Source organism: Tinamus guttatus, unplaced genomic scaffold (genome assembly GCF_059628265.1).
Source record: "Tinamus guttatus ecotype Peru unplaced genomic scaffold, ASM5962826v1 Tinamus_guttatus_pri_ptg000629l, whole genome shotgun sequence".
NCBI classification, from domain to species: Eukaryota; Metazoa; Chordata; class Aves; order Tinamiformes; family Tinamidae; genus Tinamus; species Tinamus guttatus.
In genome coordinates, this window is record NW_028289163.1 from 146,581 (window position 1) to 170,443 (window position 23,863).

Here is a 23,863-nt window from a genome sequence, read left to right on the forward strand (position 1 = left end):
CTGCTGTTCCCTTCCCGATGCCTGGAACACCTCGGGCCCAGTAGATCCAATGGGAAAGCAGCTAGAGGGGAAGCATGAGGGCTGCTGTGGCCTCCAGCAGGGAGCTGGCGCCCCCGGCTCCGCTCCCGAGCTGCTCCCTTGTCCTTGCGACAGAGCCGGGAGCTGCCCTCGTTTCCCCAGCCCTTCAGCCAGACCCTGCCCGCGTCTTCCTCCGAGGCTGAAGCTGCCCCCACAGCCAGTGGCCCTCAATAATCCCCTCACCCAGCACCTTTCTAGTCCGCGTCTGAAAGCGGGCGAAGGCTAATGAGCACAACAGCTGCTCAGGGAGATAAGGGGCTTCTTCTGAGGCCCTTTGATTTCCTAATAACTTTTATTTAAATACAATAAATTAAGAGCAATGGCTGGATTTGATGGCAAATGAGTCAGCGATGCCCTAGAGCCTAGGACTTGGCACCAAAAGTTCGAGAAACTGCAAAACTCAACTTGGATCCCAGCACGCCAAGCACAGGGCATGCAGGATGCCAGCGGCTCCGGACCCGCACATGGATCCCACCTGCAGCAAAGTGGAGCTGGTTGCACGCTGGCCGGGGAGAACACAGAAGGGGCCACACGGGGCCGGCTGCTCTTCTGCCCCTGGCCAGGCCCTGCGCTCCATGCGCTGTCCCCGGGGCCACGTTGAAGACGCCGCATGGCAGGGCCACGGCCGAGCACTTGGCTGCACACTGCTGCACGAGGGGTAGAATTCCACCCAGCAACAGCTCAGAACACAAATTAGTCACACCAGCATCTTCAAATTAACAAACTGTAATTTTTCTCCAAAGATACATTTTCCATACACATCCATCATACACTGTAACAAAAAAAAGCAGTGTACATGAAATAAGAAAATAAATTAAATCCATAGCATAGATAAGGAGGATGCTCTAGACTGGAGTAGAGTTGAAAGTTTCCAGCGATACAAGAGGCTCAAAAGTTTGTTTTAATAAGAATGCCTGCTAGCAAGGGTCCAGCGAGTGTTTTAGGTCAGTCCAACTGCTTAACCAGTTTCTTTAGAGTTTATAACAGCCGTTATTCCTGCAACAGGCAGAGCTATTACATCCCGGAGAGAGTCAGAGAGGCATCTCAGGATCCAAGTGGAGCATTCAGAAGAGGACGGAGCCGGTGCTGCAGCGCCTGGGCACGGCGCTAGCCGTCCTCCTTGGGCGGCGTGTACCAGCCTGGAAGGGGCCCAGAGCCGTGAGGGCCGGGGCCGCGCGGAGCCCCAGCACCGCGGACGCTCCCTCAGGCCTTACCGTTTTTCTCATGGATCTGCACCAGGGACTTGTAGGACTGCTGGGCTCTTGTGAGGCTGTACTGGTTCTGCAAGGGAAGCCGGGCTGATGGTGAGCGGCGCTCCCAGGCGCTGCCCGTCCCAAGCAAAACTCCTTGGGATACGGTCAGGAAAAGCAGCCCTAGTGTGGGGTTCTCCTGCCGCCGAACACCCACACACAGCCCCACGGTCACACTGCTGCGGCTGCTCCTACCTTGTTGGCTCCGAATTGCACCCTCGCCTTCCCCTTCACGAGCGTGGCGCTGATCTGCATGATCACCGACTCGATGGAGTACGCGCTGCTCCAGCCCTGCGGGACGGGGCCAGCGCGGTGAGGGCGGCAGCACCGCGGGGCTGGCCGGGAGGGGACACGAGTGGAGGCAGGGGCAGGTCCTGCCGCCAGCTGGCCCCAAACGGCAGGAACGGGGAGCCCGAGGGAGCGCAGCTGCCACCCGGATCCCTCCGGGTGTCCGCAGGGCAGCGCCCGGTACCCACCTGCTTTGTAAGCAGCTCCATGCAGATGGCACCGCCACCCAGGACATACCTCAGGGAGGGAAGAGGCCACGTTAGGGTGACACTGGCTTTCCCACCCCTGCTCCACAGGGCTTGGGTCAAACCATCCCGTGCTGCTGCAGGACCCGGCCGGGCGCCTTCCCGCAGCTCCCGTTCTGCCGCCCTTCTCAATCCCTCCCCACCACGGGGTTCTGCTTCCCGTCCCTCCTCCCTCCCCACAAGCAGCTGCCATGGCAGGCGGCGCTGCACGGGAGAGGCGTCCCTGTCACCACGGGGCCGGGCCCTGTCGCAGCCCCCTGGCCGCGCGGTCACAGCCCCGCGCAGCCCTCCCGAACCTCGGGCCAGCCTGAGGAGTTACCACAGGCATCACCTGGAAGGGGCAGGCAGCTCGACGGACACTTACCCCCCCGAGAGCACAGGGGACACGACCCTCACGAACGGCGGGTCGAAAGGAAAATTATCCTGCAAGGAGAGAAAGGAAACAAAGCCAGTGAGAACCATCTCCTCTCCCAACCTGCCCAGACAGGCGAGTGCCGGGCCAGGCTGGCGCCGGAGCCTTACTTTAAAGGAGAAGTTGAGGAGGATGAAATCTGTCCCCTCCTTCTCTCTGAGGATCTGCAGATCGTTGTGCAAAGCGCTGTCCTCGTCAACCCTGGCAAGGAAGGGCGGTGGGCGCGGGCCGTGCACGCGGCTCCGTCGCACGCGGCTCCGTCGCACGCGCTCGGCAGCCCCGCGGCCAGCGGCCCTGCGCGGTTCCGTACCTGCGCCCGCCGCCGGCACGTGGCCCTCGTCACACCCAGAGGGCAGGGACAGCCTGCGCTGTCACCATTCTGTTCCCGGTTTGCGGAGAGGACCAGCACACCCTGCACGTGCCGCCAGCTTAAAAATAAAGCCCGCCTGGCCCAAGGAGCAGGCAGCACTGGTGGCTGGAGGGTGGCAAAGTCGGGGCTCTGTCTCATGCACCTCTTCCAGGTCTCTAGGAACAGCAGACAGACTTGCAGAGCCCCACGAGTACCTCATTCCTCTGGAAAAACCACCTCCTTTCTTGTGGGGAGACAGCGGGTAGGCTGCCCACGGGGCTAAAAAAGGCTCAGCTAAGATGCTCCCCTGGCCTGGCCGCGTCCCCCCGGCTCGCAGGGATGTTCTGGTCCCACCACCACGATCCCCAGCAGTCGCGAGGTGCCCAGCGCCACCACCTACTTCAAGAGCTTGACGTTCCAATCGTAGAGGCTGTCGTTCACCAGCTCCACCGCGTAGTACCCTGCAGAGCACAGAGGGGCTGTGAGCACGGGGGCCCCGCGCCGGCCTGCGCTCGCCCCCAGGGTTCCAGCGGTCTGCTCCACTCTGCAGCGTCAACGGGAACAGGCCCAGCCCAAGAAGGAGGCCTTGTCTAGAAGGGCCATCCTGCAAGCAGCAATTCTGACTGCTCCTTGAATTCTGGCGCTTAGGCAAGGAGCAGGAGCCACGTTAGACATGGAGGTTTGCTCAATACCCTCGATCGAGCCACAACTACCTAAGGCCCCAGATGCTCCTCCCCACGAAGCAGCTAAGCACAAGGGAACAATTCAGCTCGGGAGCCCATTAGGTCCCAGTTTGAAGGAGGAGCAAAACCCTGAGCTGAGGCAGCCCCTTCCATACTCACCGCCTTTGAAACTTGGTGATCGGTAAATATCCCTGAGCTCCTTCATTAACCGGTCGGTGGCCTGCACAGACCCAGACACTGCACCCTAGGAGGGACGAGGAGGGCGACCGCATCGTTACTTGGCCCACGCCAGGGCTGCTGCTACGGGCGGCTCCAGCCTGGGCTAGAAACCCTGCTGCGAGCGCCCGGCCTGCGGAGCAGAGCTCGCTGCGCCCCCCCTTCTCTCCGCTTCTCCTTTTGCCCTCTCATTCGGGCAAACGGGCTCCCCCGAGGGCCTCAGAGCGGGAGCAGGGGCATCTCCACGGCGCAGGGCCCAGCCAGGCGCCCTCCGGAGCTCGCCCAAACCCGGCGCTTCCAGGAGCCCCAGGGGCAGCTCAGGGCCTTCCCCGAAGCAGCCACCCCAGCCCCGTGGCCTCTGCAGTACCTGTGACAGGTAACTGCCCCTCTGCTAGAGGGCTAGCGGGCTCCATCACTTCCCTGGGTCCCTCTGCTTCCCCAGCCCTCCGGCCCTCCAGGTGACACGTACATTTAAGTAATCTTGCCTCTGGTTCTTTTTTATTTTCTCTAAAATGGCGAGGTTTTCCTTCCCAATGCCTTCATCCTCTGTCTTTTTTCCATCTGCTGGCTCTTCCTCTTTCATCTCATAGTGATCCAGGTCCTCACTGTCCTGGGAAAGGGAAAAGAGAGCTAGTGGGACGGGACGGGATCCTCCCTGCTCCGAGGAGCCGCAGGGCCCAAGCTCTGCACACAGGAGCTCAGTCTTGACCCCAACTACGAGGCACAAACACTGCGATGGAGGAGAAGATGCAAGGGCTCCACGCGAGGAGGTTGTCTGGACATGCTGGAGAAAAACTCAGTCCTATAAGTAAGGAATTCCAGGCACAGGGGCCCTTCAGCCCTGCCTACAAACTTTGCACGAGAGGGGCACGTTTCCCTCTCAGCTTTAAACCAGGCTGCTATTTAAGCTCTTTGGCAGCACAGAATCCAGCAAACAAGCGTCTTGCTGCTTGTCATTATCCAGTGGCCCTGCGCAGACTGCACACAACGCAGGGCCCCGCGTCTCCGCACGCTGCCGACGCCGCCCGCGCTGCATCCACGGAGCGGCCGCTGCAGGGCCGCGTCCTGCTGCGCGTGGCTGGCGTCACTGCGGAGGGCCACGGGCCGCCAGCGCGGCCGGCTACCCGCAACCTGCCTGCAAGGGGCCGCGGCTCCCGCAGGGTGGCCACTGCCATTCCGCGCAGGTGGCACTTCGGGAAGGGCTCGGGCATTTCTAGACCTTCGCACAGGGAAACAGAACCTCCTAGAACATCCCTCGAGAGGATTAACCCATCTCTGTGCCAGGGCAGAGGCAGCTGCCCCGCTCCTCAATGCGGCCCAGCACATGCGGCCGCACGAGCAGCTTCTGCTCCCAGCGATCCTGCCGGCTGCGGGACAGCGGCGGGGGGAACTCGGCTCCCTCGCGGGCAGCTTTTCACTAGGAGCCGCTCGGATCCGCGTTCCGGCCCTTGGAAGCACAAGGACTTGCACGCCGCAGATCCTCCCCAAAGCAGCAGCTCCGCAGAAACACGAGGTTAGATGCGGGATCAGTTTAGGCCTCCAGATCTTCCCCGAGGAGCCTTGCAAAGCCCGGCCTTGATTGAGCAAACCACGAAGCGTGCTGAAACTGCAGCACCCGCGGCGTGCGAGCACGCGGCTCCGCGGCGCTCCCAGCTAGGGCAAGGCGCCTCGCGCCCCGCAGCGCCAGCGCCACCTCGGAGACTCGAGACGCTGCCGCCCGCTCCGGGGGGCTCTGAAGCGCAAACCGAAGCGGCGGGGCCTGGCGGCGTCACAGCGCTCGGCCTAGGGGAAGCGCGGCTGCCTCCTGCTTTCCTGCTGCTCGTTCGTGTGCCGAGCGATCCCGTCCCCCTGCGCAGGGGGCAGGTTTTCATGGCAGGATTTCCCTGCCAGCCGCGGCAACGCTGCTCTGCACGCCCAGGAAAGGGGATCGCTCACGAGGGAGTCTCGGACGACAGGGAAGAGTGGCACAAGCCGGGACAGGCCACCAGGCCCCACTCCTAGCTCCCATTCCGCAGCTTGGAGGCTCCTAGCTGCTGCAGCCCTGGGCGTTAATGCCTCACTCTCACCTGCGTCTGAGGCCAGCAGCCACCTGCGATCCCAGCAGGAAAAGTGCTGGAAACGCTCCAGCTTTTGACCCAAATGACATTTTTTCCACATTTGGACTCCAAAAGTTACTTCCAGGTGTGTCTCACAGCACCTTTGATGGGACATCTCCCAGCGAGAGCCCCGTGCTCAGCTGTCCCGCGTACTCGCGCACACGTGAAGAGGCGCTCACCTCTGGCATCTCCTCATCTTCCTCGTCAGAGGACACTTCCTCCTGGGCGCTCTGTGAGGACAGAAGCAGGTTGCGCCGTCAGCCCGGGGCAGAGCTCCGGGGCGGGTGCCAGCCGAGCGCCACGTCCTGGCAGCGGGTGCCCCATGACACCTCGCTGCTGCCGCTGCAGCGGGGCCGGGGGGCCCTCGGCTTCCCCTTCCTCCTCACGAAATGGGCACAAATGGGGATTTACAGGCAGAACCAAGCGAAAGAGCAAAACCCAAGCTCTTTCCGGGCACGTCCACCACAAGACCTACTGCAGGCGCCTTCCCACGTGGGGAGGTGGTCAAGGGGGCCTCAGCCTTCCCAGCAAAAACCGTGCCAGGTCACTCACCTGTTCCGCCGGCAGAGGCTGGTCCAACATTTCAACATCTGGATGTTGGGGAAGGTTGTAGAGCTTGCACAGGTCTGAGATTATTCGCTTCAGGTGCTGCAGAAGCTGCCCAAAAGAGAGAGCAGGGTCACAGAGACACAGAGGTGCCACGTGCGGAGCCGAACGCCAGGGCCCTCCTTCCCGCGCAGCTGGGAAAGCCTCCTTCCTACACAGCAGCAGCAGGGAGCACCCCGGGAAAATCACCCCCGGCAGCAAGGAAGAGCACGTGCAAACCCGAGCGGGAGCCGCTCATTCCAGTCCCCCCAAGCTCTCGGCACCAGCAGGAGCCTCCCCACGGCCCGCGCAGTCGATGAGCAGAGCGGGAATTCAGCTTCGAGCGCAGCAGGCCCCTTCCCCACGCGCCGCCCTCACCAGCGTGTTTCCTTTCTTGACCTCCACCAGCCTCTCCAGGATAGCTGCCAGGTTCGGATCATCCGACTCCACAGACCATATCGGGGGAACGGCTGGATAAGACTCCTGAGGAGGGGGAGAAGGCGGCGCTAGAACCGCTGGGAAGCACCTCGGCCCCCCCGCGCGCTGACCCCGGGCACCGGGGACGGGCGGGAGGCGGCAGCGCCCGGGCACCGCGGGCTGCCCCGCGGCCTCTCGCGTCACCGAGAGCTGCGGCAGGGCCCGGCCGGCACCGCCGGGGAGGCGGCTCGAGGGCCCCGGCGCCGCCTCCCGCTCGCGGCGGAGCCCGGGGGCCGTTTCCCCCGAGCCCCGCTCTGGGAAGGGCTTCCTGGGCGCCGCAGGCCCGGGCCCCGCTGCCGGCCCCTCCGCCCTCCCCGGCAGAACGGGAGCGGCGGGACGGGGCGGCCGCGGCCCCGGGGCTGGGGGGCGGGGAGGTCCCGTCGCCCGGGGTCGCTCCCCGCGGCAGCGAGGCGGCCCCGCCGGCCCGGCGCGCCCCGGTGCAGGCCTCACCGTGATGTTGCAGTGGATGCGGACGGGCCCCGGCGGCGGCGGCCGGGAGGCCGATCCGCCCGCGCGGGCCCCGGCGGCGCCCGGCACGAACTCGCAGCTGATCTCGTCGGGGCAGGCGCTGCCGATGCGGAACCGCTCGTGGCCCCGGTGGAAGATGGACTCGAGCAGCCGCAGCTCCCGCCTCAGGAGCCGCCCGGCGGGGGCCGCCGCCACGCCGGCCCCGCTCCGCCCGGGCCCCGCCGCCGCCTGCGCCCCCGCCGCCTCCTCCGCCCCCGCCCGCTGCATCCTCCCATGGAGGGACCCGCTCCGCCGCCGGCCCCGGGCCCCGCCGCCGCCGCCGCCCCCCGGAGCCGGCCCAAGATGGCGGCCGCGACGGGCCCCGCTCTCCGGAAGTGACCCCTCCCCGTCACCAGGGGAAGGGGGCGGTGCCGGCGCGGCGCCGGAAACCGCTGCCCCCCGTTTTCTGCCGTGGGCGGGGCGGGGCCGGACCGCGAGGGAAGTGACGCACCTTTTCCTGCGCTCCGCTCGTGGCGCCCCGGAAGTGAAGCCTGGTCGGACGCTGGTGCCCGGCTTCCTGGGCGGGGAAAGAGGGGCGGGGCCTGTGAGGGGCGCCGGGGGCGGGGCCTGGGGGACCCAGCCCGAGGCGGGGCGCGGGGTCCCGGGACCGGGGGGGGGGCAGAGGCCCGGGGGGGTCCCGGGGACGGAGCCCCCGCCGGTACCGCCCGCCCCGGGCTGCGACACCCGCATGAAGCGGCGGAACCTGGGGGAGGGAGGGGGACGCCCGGGGGCTCCGCACCCCCGGAGAGCGGCCCCAGCAGCGCTGGGAGTACCGAGAGCACCGGGAATACCGGGAATGTCCGGAGCACCGGGAGTACCGGAGCACCAGGAGCTGTAGGAATCCCGGGAATAGCGGGAGCCCCGGGAACACAGACAGACACGTTCCCGCAGGAGCCCCCGCTCCCGGCTCCCCCTCGCACCGTCCGTGTGCGGGGGGCGTCGCCGCTGTGCGTGACCGGAGCCCCCCCGGGTCCCCTCGCTCCCCGAGCGGATCCCCAGCCGCGGGGCTGCCCCCCCCCGTCCCCGAAGCGCCGCTTCCCCCGGTGCCGGTGACCAGGAGGGGGCGAGTGCGGGGGGGCGGCCCGGTGAAGGCGGCGCGGAGGGCGGCGGAGCGGAGCGGGGCGGCCCCGGCGCAGCGCCCGGCACCGCCTCCCGCCGGGGCCGCCCCGCCCGGGCCGCCGCCGCCAGCACCGCGGAGAGCGCGGGCAGCACCGGGGACAGCGCCCGGCCCCGGCGCGGGCCGCCCCGATGGCGCCGCTCCGCGTCCTCTGCCTGCTCGCCGCGCTCGCCCGTGAGTGGGGCCGGGGGGCCGCAGCACCGGCGGGGGGCGGCGGGGGGGTCCCGGGGCTGCGCCTGTTGAGCGGGATCCGCCGGGACCGCGGGGGGGGGGGGGGGGCGAGGAGGAGCGGCCCGGCCGCTCTGCCGGGACCGCGGCGGCTCCTCCCCGGTATCCCGCCCCGCCCCGGTACCGGCCGGTCCCCTCCACAACCGGCCGCTGCTCCCATCTGCTCGCCCCGGTACCGCTCCCCCCCCCCCGGTACCAGTACCGGCCCGATCCCCTCCACAAGCGGCTGCCGCTCCCCTCCTCTCACCCGGAACCAGTGCCGGTACCGGGGGGACCTGCCCCCCCACCCCCTATCCTGCTCTTCCCGGCTTTTCCCCCTTCCCGGTTCTCCGGGGATGGGGGGGGGGGTCTCACCTTCCTGGTGCCGCAGGGGGCCTGGCCACGGACACGGAGGAGCGGCTGGTCGAGTACCTGCTGGACCCGGCCCGCTACAACAAGCTCATCCGCCCGGCCACCAACGGCTCCGAGCTGGTCACCGTGCAGCTCATGGTGTCGCTGGCGCAGCTCATCAGCGTGGTGAGCGCCCCAGGGCTCTGCTGCCCGCCCCCGCGCCCTCCCCGCCGCCGCCACCGGCCGCTCAGGGGCCGCCGCTCTCCCCGCAGCACGAGCGCGAGCAGATCATGACGACCAACGTGTGGCTCACGCAGGAGTGGGAGGATTATCGCCTCACCTGGAGGCCCGAGGACTTCGACAACATGAGGAAGGTGCGACTGCCCTCCAAGCACATCTGGCTGCCCGACGTGGTGCTCTACAACAAGTAGGTGCCGCCAGCAGCGGGGCTGGGGCCGGGGCTGCGCAGCCTCCGCTCACGGTGCCTCCCTCCACCCCAGCGCCGACGGCATGTACGAGGTGTCCTTCTACTCCAATGCGGTCATCTCGTACGACGGCAGCATCTTCTGGCTGCCACCGGCCATCTACAAGAGCGCCTGCAAGATCGAGGTGAAGCACTTCCCCTTCGACCAGCAGAACTGCACCATGAAGTTCCGTTCCTGGACCTACGACCGCACCGAGATCGACCTGGTGCTCAAGAGTGACGTGGCCAGTCTGGACGACTTCACGCCCAGCGGTGAGTGGGACATCGTGGCGCTGCCGGGGCGGCGCAACGAGAACCCTGACGACTCCACCTACGTGGACATCACGTATGACTTCATCATCCGCCGCAAGCCGCTCTTCTACACCATCAACCTCATCATCCCCTGCATCCTCATCACCTCCCTGGCCATCCTCGTCTTCTACCTCCCGTCCGACTGCGGCGAGAAGATGACGCTCTGCATCTCCGTGCTGCTGGCCCTCACCGTCTTCCTGCTGCTCATCTCCAAGATCGTGCCGCCCACCTCGCTGGACGTGCCGCTCGTGGGCAAGTACCTCATGTTCACCATGGTGCTGGTGACCTTCTCCATCGTGACGAGCGTGTGCGTCCTCAACGTGCACCACCGCTCGCCCACCACGCACACCATGCCGCCCTGGGTGCGCACCCTCTTCCTGCGCAAGCTCCCGGCGCTGCTCTTCATGAAGCAGCCGCGGCAGAACTGCGCCCGCCAGCGCCTGCGCCAGCGCCGGCACGCGCAGGAACGCGCCGCCGCCGCCAGCCTCCTGCTGCGCGCGGGTGCCGGCTACGCCGAGCCCAAGGCGCGCGGAGGCCTCAACGGCTTCCGCGAGCGGCAGGGGCCGGCGGCGCCCGCGGGCTCCCGCTGCTGCTGCTGCGGCCTGGAGGAGGCGGTGGACGGCGTGCGCTTCATCGCCGACCACATGCGCAGCGAGGACGACGACCAGAGCGTGAGTCGGGGCGCGCGGAGCGGGGAGGGCGCCAGGGCGGCTGCTCGCGGCAGAGCCCGGCGCGTCGGGGCCCCGCGCCCCGACCTCGAGCCTCCGTCTCGGGCCCCGCGCAGGTCAGCGAGGACTGGAAGTACGTGGCCATGGTCATCGACCGCCTCTTCCTGTGGATCTTTGTCTTCGTGTGCGTCTTCGGCACCGTGGGCATGTTCCTGCAGCCGCTCTTCCAGAACTACGCCACCAACTCCCTGCTGCAGCTGGGCCCGGGCACCCCCACCGCCAAGTAGCCCCCGGCGCCAGCTCCGGCCGCAGGGCCCTTTGCGGAGGCTACGGGGGAGGCGCCGGGCGGCCGCAGCCCCTGCACCCCAATAAACATCACCCTGGAGGCGACCGTGTCCCGCCGGGCTCATTCAATCCCCTCGCGCACGAGCAGGGGGGCTCCGGCTGCCTGCGGGGGAGGAAGGGGCCCGGGAAGAGCGGAATCGCCAGGGAAGGCGGGCGGCCTCCCCGGGCTCCTTCCCTTGTCCCAGGCCGCTCATCCGCAGGGAGGCGGCGGCGGCAGCGCTGGGACCAGGCGCCCGGTCGCTCTTCCCAAGTCCCAGCGAGGGCCCCTCGGAACGGCAGCGGCTCCGGCCCCGCGGCAGCACCGGGGCGGCTCCGCAGCGGGGGTTTTCCATAAACACCCTGACCCTGCACAGCAGCTGGGGAGGGAGCGGGGGGCAGCCCTGGCCCCGGGGGAGGTCGTGATCCAGCAATCCCCGTGGCCACTTGTGCATTAAACCCAGACGCAGGGGGCCGGGGGACGCAGCCCCTGCCCTGCGGCCGGTCCCGTGGCACCGGCTGCTCCGCACTAAGGTCCCCCCTTCCCCTCCACCCGCCTAAGTAAAGGAGAAGGGGCCGGGTTCAGGGCTGCATTTAGCAAATAACTCTGCAGCATCCAGGAAACTCCCCCTCTCCCGGGCAGGGACCCTCCTTTCGCGGCACAGAAATTAAAACAGAGCCTGGGCCAGAGCCATCTAATAACACGGAAATTTTTTTAATCAAGGTGGAATGTGAGGCTGGTCCTGCTGGCAGAGCAGGGATGCGCAGTCCCGGGTCCCAGACAACGGGGAAAGATGCACAAGGAGCCCCAGGGCTCTCGCATCAGAGAGTCTGCACCAAAACCTGCCCGAGGGAGCTGCCGGGCACTGTCCAAAGGGGCTGAGGTTGCAGTCCCGGAGCCCCCTCTGCTTCTTTGGGCCTTCTTTAAAAGGGAGGGAGAGAACGTAAAAGCAAGAGGCAACTGAGCCTGCTCGAGCTTTAAAAAAGGAGACAAAATAATTTTCACACAAGTTTTAAAAAAGAAAACGCTGGGCTCTCCCTGTAACTGCTCCAGCATCAGGGGCTGGGGGTGCTCCCGCAGGGAAAAACTGCTGCCTCCTCCTGCCTCCATTGGGGAACGGTGGGAAGAGGATGCGCACGCGCCCGCTCCCCATGCACGGGGGCCGCGCTACGCAGTCGAACACGAGAAATTGTCTTCCTCCTGGGGCTTGCGGATCCAGCTGCCGTAGCCCAGCTCGCTGAGCGCCTGGAAGAAGCAGCGCTTGGCTTCCTGGTAGGCTGCGGCCGCCTCCTTGGCCTCCGCATACACACAGAGCTTCCGCAGCTCCGCGCGGGCGTTCTTGGCACAGAGCTGCTGGAACAGGGCGAACATTTCCCTCTTGGACACACGAGACACCTCCAACTTGGGGCTGAGGAGTGAGACAAAGGCAGTGAGAAAAGCCTGGAGAGGCAAGACATGAAAAGCAGCAGAGAGGAGCAGGGGACGCAGCAAACAGCGCTGCAGTCAGGCGCCTGCGAGATCTTTCTCGGCTTCGTGGGCTCTGCTGCAGAAACACTTCATTTTGCTCCAAGAGCGCCCACTTGAGTCAAGAATTGCTCTCTCCAGCCCTCTCCATGCACAAGCTGCTGCCACAGTACAGAACATTTTAGCAGCTTCAGAACTGACCCCGTCATGGGAAAGAGCAGCGCCAGCAAAAGCTCTCCTTACCCCTCTATTTTTCCTTTTGTGCCATCCAAGATTTCCACTTTGCTTTCATCAGCAAGGCACCAATTCACCGAAGACTCCTTGGTCTTGCCCGTCTGCCTGGCAGAGTCGTACACGCTGACTCTGCCAACCTGCAGCAGGGAGAAGAGGGTTTTTTCTTGCCGCCTGGCCCGTGGCCTTGGCCAAGGCTAGCGGCTCGTTTTCCCAGCCCCTTGATCGCCAACAGCACCACAGCCCCTGCGGCTGTGCCTTGGGAGAAGCAGTCCCTGCAGGCCCCATTTTATTTGGGAAAGGTGAAGCTGGGGGAGTTTCCATCCCTTGCAGACAACAGTTGTGCTCAGCCCAGACGCCCGAGAGCACCGAGCGCCTGGCTCTCACCTTCTGAAATCAAGTACTGAGCTGAAGGCCAAGGGGGCACAAGGGCAGCCTGGGTCACCGAGCTGCTGTCGCAGCTCCCGAGGGATGAGGGACACGGCAGGTTTACCGGCCGTTCACCTTCCAACCCCGCTGACACGGTGTGTGCAAGGCGACACCGCTGCCGAACGCCCCGCGGAGCGCGGGCCCCGCGCCAGAGCTGGCAGAGGGGACGGAAACACGATGGGGCGCCAAGGCCGCGGTACCTCGGGGTGGTTAATGCGATACGGAGGCCGCAGCTTGGCCGCCAGCGCCGTCCCGGCCCTCGCCACGCGACAGCAGATCGCCCGTGTCAGGTGCCCCTGACTGTACAAGTAACCTGGGGAGAGACATGAGGGCATTAGGAACAAACCTGCCCTGTGCTGCCCCAGCAACGGGCAGGACGGCACCACAGAACTGCAGCCCTTTTCACGTGGAACAAACAGCAACTTTCCCACTGCTATCTGTTAGTTTTGTCTTTCACATTTATCACCCAAGACACACACAGGCAATTTTTGTCTAGATCACTAGATCAGATGCGCCTCCTAAAACCAAGAGCCTTGCAAAAAACACCCACTCCATCCACTGCATGAAATCCAGACCCTCGCTTTGCTTCAAAGAGCACAGCTCTACCAAGAGCAACATTACAGGCCCACTCCTACAGCCTCCACAAATGAGCGGCTCTGCTATTCCTGCAGGAGGGAGGTTATTTGTTACTACAGCCCTATCCTAAGGAGCAGGGCAGCTAATCCAGCCCAGGACAGACTGCGGCTCTCGTACCGAGCGTAACAGAGCTGAGATAAACGGGCTCGATGAAGTGCGACAGCAACGCCCCTTGCAAGCCCAGGACGTTCCAGCGTAAGATTTTGTCACTGCAGGACATGGTGCGCAACCTCTCCCCGTGCTGGATGCCATCCCACGTTGGCACAATGTCACTCGATTCCACAGGAATGGTACCTTCCCCTGCATGAGAGGGAAAGAAAGCTTTTCTGTAGAATCAGGTGCAAAACAAATCCCCAAACACCATCATCCAGGGCACAAGAAACAGCCCGCACGCCTTCAGGACAGAATGGACACAGAACGGCCTCTGGGGTCAGTCCAGGCACCAGGTTCCGGGATCATTTCAGTACCACATAGGAAGGGGGAAGGCCCGGGCAGGGAGCGGGTGCACTAACCGTTCTCCACCTTCGTGCGCAGCTTGCCCTGCTTGGCGTTCTCAAACAGAGGCTGGTGCTGGGTTTTCCCTGCGGTGCTTGCCTGGTCGCTGCAGGATTTGTCAAAAAGTGCCCCATCGCCACAAGGTGCTGTGCTAGAAAACAAACCTCCCCGGGTCAGCAAGAAAGACAAACAAAACACCCTAGTGCCCAAGAGTGGGGTGCACTGTGCAGCCCACTTCCATCTGCAGCACTGACACAAGCCCCCGCAAACCTGATATAGAGATGAAAGGTGACATTGCTCTTGATTCGGAGTCTCTTCTCTCCTGCTGGCTCAAAAATACTCTCTTCTACAGAGGAAGGACTGCAGGGGTTGTACTTCATCAGCTCGCTATACAGAAACCTGAAATACCAATGCAAAAGGCTGCTTTGTTGCTCAGAGGAGGGGCACCTCAAACCAAGCACAGTCTCAGCTGTGACAGGCAGAGCCCCAGGTGCTGCCCTCGCTGCACAGTCAGGAGCTCTTGGTCCTGGCACATGGCCTGGAGTCCCAGCTACAACTACTTGGAAGCCAATAAATAGCATTATTTATTGGTAACAAAACCCAAAAGGGAACAGAAAATAAGTCTTGTGTCTGGTGAGCAGAGGGAGGCGCTGGCCGCAGACAGCAAGGAGCCTGCCCGGCTGCTGCCCATTCCCGTCTGGGCTGGGTGTGAAGAGGACCCCAAGGTTGCGACCCCAGCGTCTTTGGTCAGCACCAAGTTTGCAGTAAGAGTAAACAGTCCCGGGGCAGCAGAAGGAGATGGTATCATTAGCACAACCCCACGATCTGGTTACAATGACTGGGTCTTTTATGGCTGCTTTTTCTTCAGATACTGGGGAAAAGAAAACCCTTAAGGCTTCCAACATGCTGTCAAGGACTACAGGAAAACTTCAGTGTTGCAGGGAGTCAAGCAAGGGGTCACCCTGCGAGATGAAGACCTCCCTCTTCTCCAAGCTCTGCTATCTCAGAGGGACTCTGCTAGCTCTGTCAGGACTTAGGGCCAAGACAGCTGCAAGCAAGACTGCAGTTCTCTGAAGCTGGAGCTTGCTATGGGCCTGCCCTCAAACCCTCGCAGAGGGAGCAGGACAGCAGCAAAGGCTGTAAGAGAGCACCTGGCTTTGCTGTTGGAAACTGGACAAACGGGCACAATAGTAAAGTTAATCCAATTACAACTGATTTTTTAACCAAAGCGAAATAAAGTGCTATGCTAAATGTGCAAAAAAGTGATAACAACGTGGTCTAGTTCAGGAAAATCCTTCCCAGGTGATGAGAAAGGATTTCTCACTTATCAACACGTCTGCGCTAAGTGCATGACATCCGCACCCAGATCCAGAAGGCCGAGGAGGGGGTTTGGCCTGCAGATCTCCCAGCTCATCAGGCCGTGCTGTACCTTGGCTCGGAGAGGGCTGTTCTGACGCTGGAGCAGAGCTCTGCACGCCGGCCAAGCCGCTTCTGCAGGATGCTTTATTTTAAGTACATTAAACGTGGCCCTTGGGCTCTTGGCGAGTCTCCAACTCAGTACTAATTCAAGCACCATTCAGGCACAACCCTTTCTTATCAGAAAGAACATCCTTCTATTTAACAACACATGGCTAAACAGCAGGGCGAGAGGAGCACAGACGCCCATCACAGTGACGCTCCCTCCGAACGGCTCAGTATGCAAGGACAGCACCTCTTGCAGCCGACTCTCCCGCTCATCTCACCTCACAAAGCCTCTTCGAGCAATGATTTCTGCATGGCAGTCGTTCACCGTTTCCCCTTTCAAGCTCAGCTCTTCTCCCTTCACGCATCGGTTGCCTGGAAAACAAGGCAAGCATCACATAATGCCAACACGTAGCCCACCAAGAGAGGCAGGGTCTCGGCTTACCTCAAGTTTTACTTTTCTGATTCCTAAGCAGCACCCTGACTCCTAGATTAGCCTTATCCAGGCAGTTAGAAAACTAAAGGGACAAAGAACATACACGACTACAGGCTCAGCAGAGATCTAAACTGCCACAGGGCAACGTGCCTTCCAAGAGCTTTTCACCCCACTGCCCCATGGGGAAGCAGCAGCAGCTATTTAAGAAGGGTGTTAAGGCACATAAAGCTGAGAGAAAGCAGGAGACCCTGTACTATACAACACAAGGAGGGACCCATGCCCTGCTGCACAGCCCGGAGTGTGGCGACACGAGCACAGATGAAGAGCAGTGTGGCTGAAGGCATTTTCACTTGGTTCTCTCTACAGCTAAATCCCTTGTGACTCCAGGTGAACCCTGTGAACAGCCACTTCTGGTCAGAGCCGAGTGGGGATCGAGCAGGAAAGCGAGCGGGCAACCCGGGCTGGAAGGAGCTGCCGTACCCGTTCCGATGCTGACCACGGCTCCCAGGCCCTCGCTCCCGCGGCGCAGGATGACGGCGGCCAGGATCTTGCGGCCGGGCAGGCTGTGCGGGACGCGGGCGGTCAGGGCGTTGAGGCGCTGGTGGCTCAGCATGGCCAGCTGGTCGTGCAGGGTGCTGCCGCTCACCGGGAGCTGCGGGAGGGACGGACACGGCTGCAGCGGACGCAGCGCACGGGCTGCGGGACAGCGCCGCAGGCCGAGGCCGAACGCACACGCTCTGCTGCCAGCGCGGGGGTCAAGGGCCTTTCCTTCGGGTATTTCCGGGGAAAATCCCGTTGGATGGTTGAAGTTCTGCTCTAGGGACATCATCACCACCCTGGTGACGGGCTAAGCGGGCTGAGGGAGGGACTCCTGGGAGCGCTGTGGGGAAGCCCCATTGCAAACCCCAACAAAACCAGCCCGTTTCCCTGAGGCTCATCCCAAGAATCTGCTACCAGCTTCGGAGAAATTCTCTCCCCGGCTGGCTGGGAGGAGACAGCAAAGCTGCTCCCATCCCAAATGGGCACTCGCCTCTCCCAGCATCACTCTGACTGACACCTCCTCCCCATGGCTCTGCTATTTAGAGCCACAGCTGCCGTGCTCAGCTGTGCAGCCTGGATCACAGCTTTTAAGGGATCACAGAACTCCAAGTGTGATTTAAAGCAGTACAGATTTGGCGCTGCCATCCTGCCAGCACCAGCACTTTGCTCTTATCTGATGCGCTTTTTCTTAAGTTGACAGAGAATTTTTAAAGCTCTACCAGGGAACCTGGAAAGGAGAGTCACAGAAGAAAAGAGAGCGTGTTCCTGCTTCAGCACAGGAGCAGATTCCAAGAGGTCACGGATAAATTTGAAGATAAATTAGCCCAAAAGCAGTCGCCAGCAGGAGGGAAAAGTACAAAAGTACCCCTGAGAAAACACCTAGCCCATTTCAGGAAAGCAGCAGCGTACTGACACCGCTAGAGAACAACGATGTCACAGCTCCATCTTGGAGACATGTTTCTGCTGGGCTGATGGGCACAGAACAGCAAGGGATACAAAAGCAGTCCCAGATCCACAGGAAGAGGATTTACCTCTGTGATGGCCACCCCTTCCATGCGCTTGGCCTTCTCCGTTTCCCCGATGAGGATGCGGAGCGCTGCATCGGCCGCCTCCTGCTTGCCCTGCTTTTTGTTGTGTGCGGTTACAGCAGGGAACCAACGTCCTCCCAGCTTCGCCTGATAGATGAACCTACAGAAGGAGCATTGTACCAATGAGAAATTTGTAAATGTACGGTTTTCAGTCTGTTTTTTAAACTCTCTCACTGAGGATAGTTCACTATCATCTGAACATAAGGTTCGACAGAAGCAGCAGCCTGCGTCCACCTCTAACCGCATCAGGAGTTTTGCATTTTCTGCATGAACCTACCCTTTTTTCAGGACAAAGCAAACAAACAAAAGGCAGCTACTTACTTTGGGTCATGGGGAGGTCCTGACTGGTCAATGAGTTTGAACTCTGCAGCAAACCCGTTGGCGCGGGCATATTCCAGCAGGCCACTGACAGGATTGACATTAAGGTATTTGACGAGCTCCCCAACGCCCTTGGCTTTCGCTGCCCTGGATTCATCTGGAGGGGTGATTGGTGCTCCACAATTCTCCACGGACTGCTCACCGTGGAATTCCTTGGCAGGCTAAAGCAGAGTTAGACAGCAGAAGGCTGTTAAATACTAAGCAGCACATGATGTTGGGTCATATCCAAGAGAATGCAAAATAAAGAGAGAAAGAACAATGTGTGTGGCTCAAAGAAAAGCTCTCTGTACCTGTTCAGGCAAGACATGTGGCCCAGGCTCTCCAGAAAGTATCTTCACAGCAACTTCTGCTGCCATCTGCTTCGCTCCCTTCTTGCTGGTGCCTACCACAGCAGGGAAAACCTGGTCACCCATTTTCACGCAGAAGCTGAACCTGACAGGACATTACAGCACATGAAGAATGGTAAGCACAGATGCCTCAGGCTGTTTATTATCACCTTCTCTCAGTTGAAGTTGGACCCTTCTGGGTTTTCTCTAATTTAAAGCTACCAGGATGGTCCTGAACACTGCAAAATTTCAGTCAGACCTATCGGGTTGGGACTAGAACCTGGTCCTGGTTTTGTAGGAGGAAGAGCATCCTCCCTCTCCGAGAAAGGGCACTGTTTTTGATCCCTCTCGGGAGACCAAGATGCTGAAGAAGCCGCGTCTAGATTTTCTGGCTAAAAAAAAAACCCATCAGCTAGGTCAGCACCAGGTACAGGAATGCAAACAGTGTGGTAAAGAGAGGCTGTTAAAGAAAGGGCTTCCATTCTCCCCAAAGTTTACAACAATTTGCCGTACTTAGGATAATGCGGAGGACCTTCCTGAGAGAGCAGCTGGAATTCAATTGTGTTCCCTGATTTTTGCCCATATTCCATTATTACGTTGACAGGGTTCTTCCCAGGAGGCAGGTTCAGCTGAGCTGGCACAGATGGCGACGCCGGCTCTGGGTTCGAAGGCTACAACAAAAAGATGAACAAATCCAAGTTGAGACTCAACTCCAGTTGAGCAAGCACAGAAATAAATAGCACAAGACTTACCAGTTCTGACGCAGAATTGTCCGGGGGAAGCAGCTCTTCACATTTAATTCTACTGGATTTTCCATCCTCTGCTTCATTCATCAGGACCTTCATAGCGTTAGCAGCTGCCTCCTGCTTAGCCTGTTTTTTGCTACTTGCTTCTGCTGGTGGGAATCGGCGCCCATTGATCACGGCCTGGAACTTAAACCTTTGAAAGAAGAGAGGGACCGAGACAGGTTAAAGAGCAGGATCTGCTCGGAGCAAGCAGCTAACGCTGTCCTTGGACTTCAAGTGAGAAGCAGCAGCTAACAACCAGGCACGAAAACAAACCCAGGTCACGCCGGGCACGAAGGACAAAACATCAAAAGATGCCCTGAAAGCTCCGCGTCTTGGCCATATTTCACACCTGCTCAAAACAGACTCAGCAGCTACAGATTTAGCTCCTAACTAACGAGTTGTGCTGACAGCAAGCCAGGACGTGCCATGGCCAAACGCAAAGCACAGTTTGGTCCCGTCTCCTGCATGGGGATGAAGGAAGCTCAGAAGTTTGCGCTCCTGCAGCCTGTGCTGTTCCACCTGCACCTGGTCAGTCTGAGTCAGTGTTTTCTCCAACTATCCAGAAGTGCTTGGGAGCTTCCCGGGACACTCGCACCGTTCCAGAGCGGTGCTGCCTCATGTCAACCTCCTTCGTCTCTCCCAAGCTCCTGGTGAACTCTAAAAGCAGTAGCTTCTCTTCCAGCCCCACGCGGGGAAAAAACTACTTCCAAAGAAAGTGAATCCAACTACATCTGGGGATGGATTGCTGGGGCTAAAACCATTTTGATCTCTCCTTACAAGAAAAGCCTGGGACTCTGCCTTTAGAAATTAGGCCAATTTTCCTGTCTAGCGGATCTATTGACGTATTCCACTGCAGCACATATGGTGCTTTTCCCTGTCTCACTGGTGCTTGGAAACAGCCACAGTTTGGCACAGGGAGGCAGGATGCCTCCAGAGACCCACATGTGTCACGAGACATGGCGTGGGGCGCAGCCAAATCCAGGCTGCGCAGGGTTAAGTTTTAGCCCTGCAAACGAGGCCACACACACAAAGTTGCCGTGAGGAACCAACCATTCCTGCACAGACAGAGCAGCGTCTGCACAACCTCTCTCCTCGGGACACTGTCTCCAGCAGCTGACCTGGCATTTTATTTTTATCCCATTCCTCACAGCAGCAATTCCTAGAGTCAAAAAGGAGCTGCAAGCAAACAGGCAAAAAAAAGAAGAGAGAAAAAAAAAAAAGAAAAGAAAAACCCATACACACACACAATCACACAATTCCCAGAATTATTCCAAAACAGAGCAAACATTAACGAGCAGGTCCCTTTGAGACAAGGTTGAGTGGATGAAGTAAACGGAGGGCAGAGCAGTTGGAGCCAAGAGACAGCTCGGAAAGCTCTTGTCCTTACCGTGGTTCATGGAGGGGCCCGCTCTGCTCCAGCATGGTGAACTCGCAGTGCTGGTAGGTGTACTGGGAATACTCGGTGAGGCCGCTCACCGGGTTCTTCTCCTGACAAGCAATCAGCTTCCCTATAGTTGTGCAGTGCAGAGCAGCTTCAACCTGGGAGACGTAACTGCGGAAGGAGGGAGCGTTCACGACACCCCCTGACCCATCAGGTTTCTGGTTGATAGAGTTCAGGTTATCCGGGATGTCATCCGTGGCCCACTTGCTGTTGTCAGAGTTATTGTAGTTAATGAAACTGGTGAATTCAGGCTTGCTGTCAGGCACGGCTGCTTCCGTGTTGCTGGCATCGCCCTCATCTGTTTGCCCCAATGACCACTGCCCGTTTTCTCTTCTTCCTTCTTCTGATGTCGTTGCTGCTGGCCAAGCGACCGTCCTCTCCGGAGGTTCCGGAGGAAGAGACGGGATGGAAAGGTCAACTCGGCCGCGGGACCCGCTGTCCTTGCAGCCGCGCTGGCCTTCAACCTCATCTGCATCCGCTCGCGTTTCCTGGTTGTGAGAGACCACTGCGGGGGGCTCGTGTTCTGTTTGCGGACATCTCCCAGCTTTTCCAGAGCACTGAGAAAGGCATTGACGTCTCTGGCCCTTGAAAACCCGATGTTTTTGGCAATGTTGAGCGCCGTCGTCTCTGCCACACTGAACAAATAGTTGCAGATTTTCTCCTTAGTCTCGGCCATTGTGGGAACGTTTCTGGAGGCACCTGCCCAGCTTTCTTCCTTGACCTCAAAGGGAGGATCTGTGTGACAAACCCTGTGGTCAGGGAGGCTTCCTTCTCTCTCTGCAGCAGGGCAGGGAATCATCCACAGCGGTGGCGTCTCCTCGCCTTTGTGCAGCTTGCCCTCCCTGAGCAGTTTATACAGAGCACGGTTGACTTCCTTCTTCTGAGTTTTAAGCTTACGTGCGAGTTCATACACGGTACAAGTCTTCCCCTGCCCAAGCTGCCTGAAAACAGCCAGAATTTCCTGCTCGCAGCTTTGCCTGGCCAAGGACAATCTCTGGAGATTCAGCCTGATGCTGTCGGAGGGCCCTTCCGAGCTCTCGGCGCTGGGCTGAGGAGCGCAGAAACGCAGGGCACTTTTGGCACCCTGGCTCTTGCCGGAGGATTTAGGCCATCCCGGATGGCTGGGGCTGACTTGCCACCTCTCGGGAGGAGCCGGGGCCGCTGCTTGGGAGCCGGCGGCACGCGGCTCGTACGGCTGCCTCTGTCCCCAAGGGAGACAGAGGGGAGTTTCACTGACCTGGCCCGCCGGGAGCTGCCGCTGCTGGCTTAGAAAGGCCTCCCTGCCGGTTCCCTGGCGGGGCAGAGGACGGGTAAAACCGCCTTGGCTGGCGCTGGGGCAGCTGCGTCTCGAACGGCCAGGGCAGGAACCTCTTCCTCGGCCGGTGCCTCTGCTCATAGCGCCCTGACGGGGAGCGAGGATGAACCGGCCGCTGGCACCACCGCCGCTCTTCACTCAGCTCCCGAGGCCAGGCCTGCTAGGGAGGGAAAACAGGAATTCAGAGCCTACCCGCACAATCCAGGCGGCTGGAGACGCCTCAGATCCAGCCCCTGGAAGCTCAGTTGCCCTCTCCTCCCTGGACAGCAGCGCATGACCTATAAAGCCTCCACAGCGAGGGATGTAAGGTGATAAAGAGAAATCGGATATGCCTCTGAGCAGTAACGACACGAGAGCCCTTTCGGGACAGTAAATCTGACTCCTCTCGCACCGCTGCCCGCGGCGTGGCCCTCGGAGCCCCGATGGTTAATATACTAGTTTAATAAGTTAATTTTCTTCTTAAAAAGCAAGCAAGCAAACAGCTGAGGGGATATTCCAGCCTTCCAGCAACAGCGGGGACATCAAGGTGCATCCGACCCCTCCGCCCTCGTGTTCTGCCCTTCCCCTCTCCAGGGGACGGGCATGAACCGGGAGCATGAGCGGAACTTCGCCCAGCTGCCGAGAGCGACCGAGGGGGCAGAACGGGCGCTTAAACGGGGAAAAAAAAAAAAGGCAGGAACCGAGGCAGGAGCAGGGAGGCCTCAAGGCCGCGCTTACGTCGGGGGCGCCCAAATTACCGACTCAGCCCCAAAACGGGGCGCGGGGGTGGGGGCCCGGCAAGATGGCTGCCAGCGCAGTTTCCGTTTCGCTTCTCGCGGGGCCCGGCGGAGGCTCCGCCTGCGGGCGGGCGGGCCGGGAAACCCCCGCTGAGGGGAGCGGGGGGCGGCCTGGACGCCAGCTCCGGTACCGACCGGCGGTACCGGGCTCGGAGCCACGCGCAGGAGACCCCGCGGGCCAGCGCGGCCGCCGGGGTGACCCGCCCCGCGCCCGCCCGCCCCCCGCCGCTCCGGGGCTCCCCCGCCCGCTCCGGCCGGGCCGGGCCGGGCCCCGCCGGTCCCGGACCCGCCGCCCCGGGCCCCCTCCTTACCCACCGGGCCGCGGCTCCCGGCCCGGCCCGCCCCCGGCGCAGCCTGATGATGACACAGCGCGTGCGCACCACTCCTCCCTGAGGAGCGCGCCGGCGGCCATCTTTGAGAAGGGTAGCGCCCGCGCCGTGCCCGCCCATGCGCCCCGCGCATGCGCCCCGCGCGCGCTCCCGGGCCCCGACGGCGCCGTCGCAAGGGGCGGTTTGCGGCAGCGCGGGCTCCCCCCGCGCCGCAGCCGCCGACAACCCGTTCCCGGGGGGTGGAGGCGGGGGCAGCGAGCCCCGGCCCGGGCGACGGCACTGCTGGGAGGGCCGCAAAAAGCAGCTTTTTGGGGGAAAAAAGCGCGTCATTTCGCTCCGCAGCGGCCGCGCCCCCAATCCGCAGCCCTAACGCGGTGTCACCGAATCGGGCTCATGTTTAAAGTCGCGATCTGCAACCCGGGGCCACCAACACATACCTCCCCCGCCCCGCCAGTGATCTGCCCTTGCTCATTCCCGCCTCCCCTATGGAAAACGGGCTGCATTCCCGAGCGGTTTCTAGGGGAACACGAGTCGCGACACCGCGAACCGGCGGCCGCCCCGGTGGCGACCGAAGCGGCGCCGCCTCCCGCCCGGGGCCGCCCGCTCCCCGCGCGGGGGCGGCATCGACCCGGGCTGCGGCTCCGATCTCCTCCCTCCCTCCCTCCCCGGCGAGGGGCGGCCGGAGGGCCCGTCGGAAACGCCCCGCATCCCCAAATATTCTTATTGCAGCCATAAACACTGTGCGGGACCCGGCAAGGCCCTCCTGGAGCGCGTTTAGAGCACTGACTTTTTCAGCAATTAATCATCCCGCAGCAGACGCTGCTCGCAGGGACGGGCCCGGCTTTCATCGCTCACCCCGTATTCATTTTCCTCCCAAAACATATTTCTTTTTTTTTAATCTAAAAGCAAGTGAGAAGCTGCGACGCGGCTTGTTTGTTCCCTGCCCTCCCTGGAGGCAGCACATTGAGGAAAAGAAGGAGAAGGAGGAGGGGAAAAAATAGTCAGAGGTACCAGGTGGTCAAATATCTTGCTGTCTAATTGATTCCACTTTAATTAATGTAAAACCCAACGTGCTCAGTGCAAGGTTTGGAGCAGGCACCTCCT

At 61.5% G+C, this 23,863-nt stretch overlaps 3 protein-coding genes across 4 annotated transcripts; 1 reads left to right on the forward strand and 2 right to left on the reverse strand.

Annotated features, from left to right (window-relative positions):
* Window positions 1-1,183: 1,183 nt before the first annotated feature.
* On the reverse strand, window positions 1,184-7,525 carry UBE2Q1 (ubiquitin conjugating enzyme E2 Q1). Of its 2 annotated transcripts, XM_088535500.1 has the most exons (13): window positions 7,130-7,522; window positions 6,581-6,685; window positions 6,170-6,274; window positions 5,797-5,847; window positions 3,991-4,131; window positions 3,465-3,549; window positions 3,023-3,083; window positions 2,384-2,474; window positions 2,226-2,284; window positions 1,805-1,853; window positions 1,524-1,619; window positions 1,293-1,359; window positions 1,184-1,217 (listed from the first exon to the last, which is right to left on the reverse strand). In XM_088535500.1, the coding sequence occupies exons 1-13, from the start codon at window positions 7,412-7,414 to the stop codon at window positions 1,186-1,188; spliced, it is 1,227 nt and encodes a 408-aa protein (XP_088391626.1). In that variant the 5' UTR covers window positions 7,415-7,522; the 3' UTR covers window positions 1,184-1,185. The 2 variants fall into 2 exon arrangements, with proteins under 2 accessions (XP_088391626.1, XP_088391625.1); XM_088535499.1 differs by lacking the exons at window positions 1,184-1,217; window positions 1,293-1,359; window positions 1,524-1,619; ... (1 more) ...; window positions 2,226-2,284; window positions 2,384-2,474 and adding an exon at window positions 2,604-2,798 and having other exon boundaries at window positions 7,130-7,525.
* Window positions 7,526-8,414: 889 nt separating this feature from the next.
* On the forward strand, window positions 8,415-10,614 carry CHRNB2 (cholinergic receptor nicotinic beta 2 subunit). Its single transcript, XM_088535498.1, has 5 exons — window positions 8,415-8,477; window positions 8,902-9,047; window positions 9,134-9,288; window positions 9,362-10,307; window positions 10,421-10,614. Exons 1-5 carry the CDS (start codon window positions 8,435-8,437, stop codon window positions 10,589-10,591), a joined length of 1,461 nt encoding a protein of 486 aa, XP_088391624.1. The 5' UTR covers window positions 8,415-8,434; the 3' UTR covers window positions 10,592-10,614.
* A 1,176-nt stretch (window positions 10,615-11,790) lies between these two features.
* ADAR (adenosine deaminase RNA specific) lies at window positions 11,791-21,735 on the reverse strand. The gene is given in 15 exon segments (XM_088535313.1): window positions 11,791-12,034; window positions 12,334-12,461; window positions 12,951-13,063; window positions 13,504-13,686; window positions 13,899-14,032; window positions 14,152-14,280; window positions 15,624-15,717; window positions 16,259-16,430; window positions 17,350-17,506; window positions 17,728-17,936; window positions 18,075-18,216; window positions 18,624-18,781; window positions 18,863-19,049; window positions 20,286-20,745; window positions 20,748-21,735. Coding segments are annotated over 15 exon segments (3,495 nt in total). The 3' UTR covers window positions 11,791-11,793.
* Window positions 21,736-23,863: the final 2,128 nt, after the last annotated feature.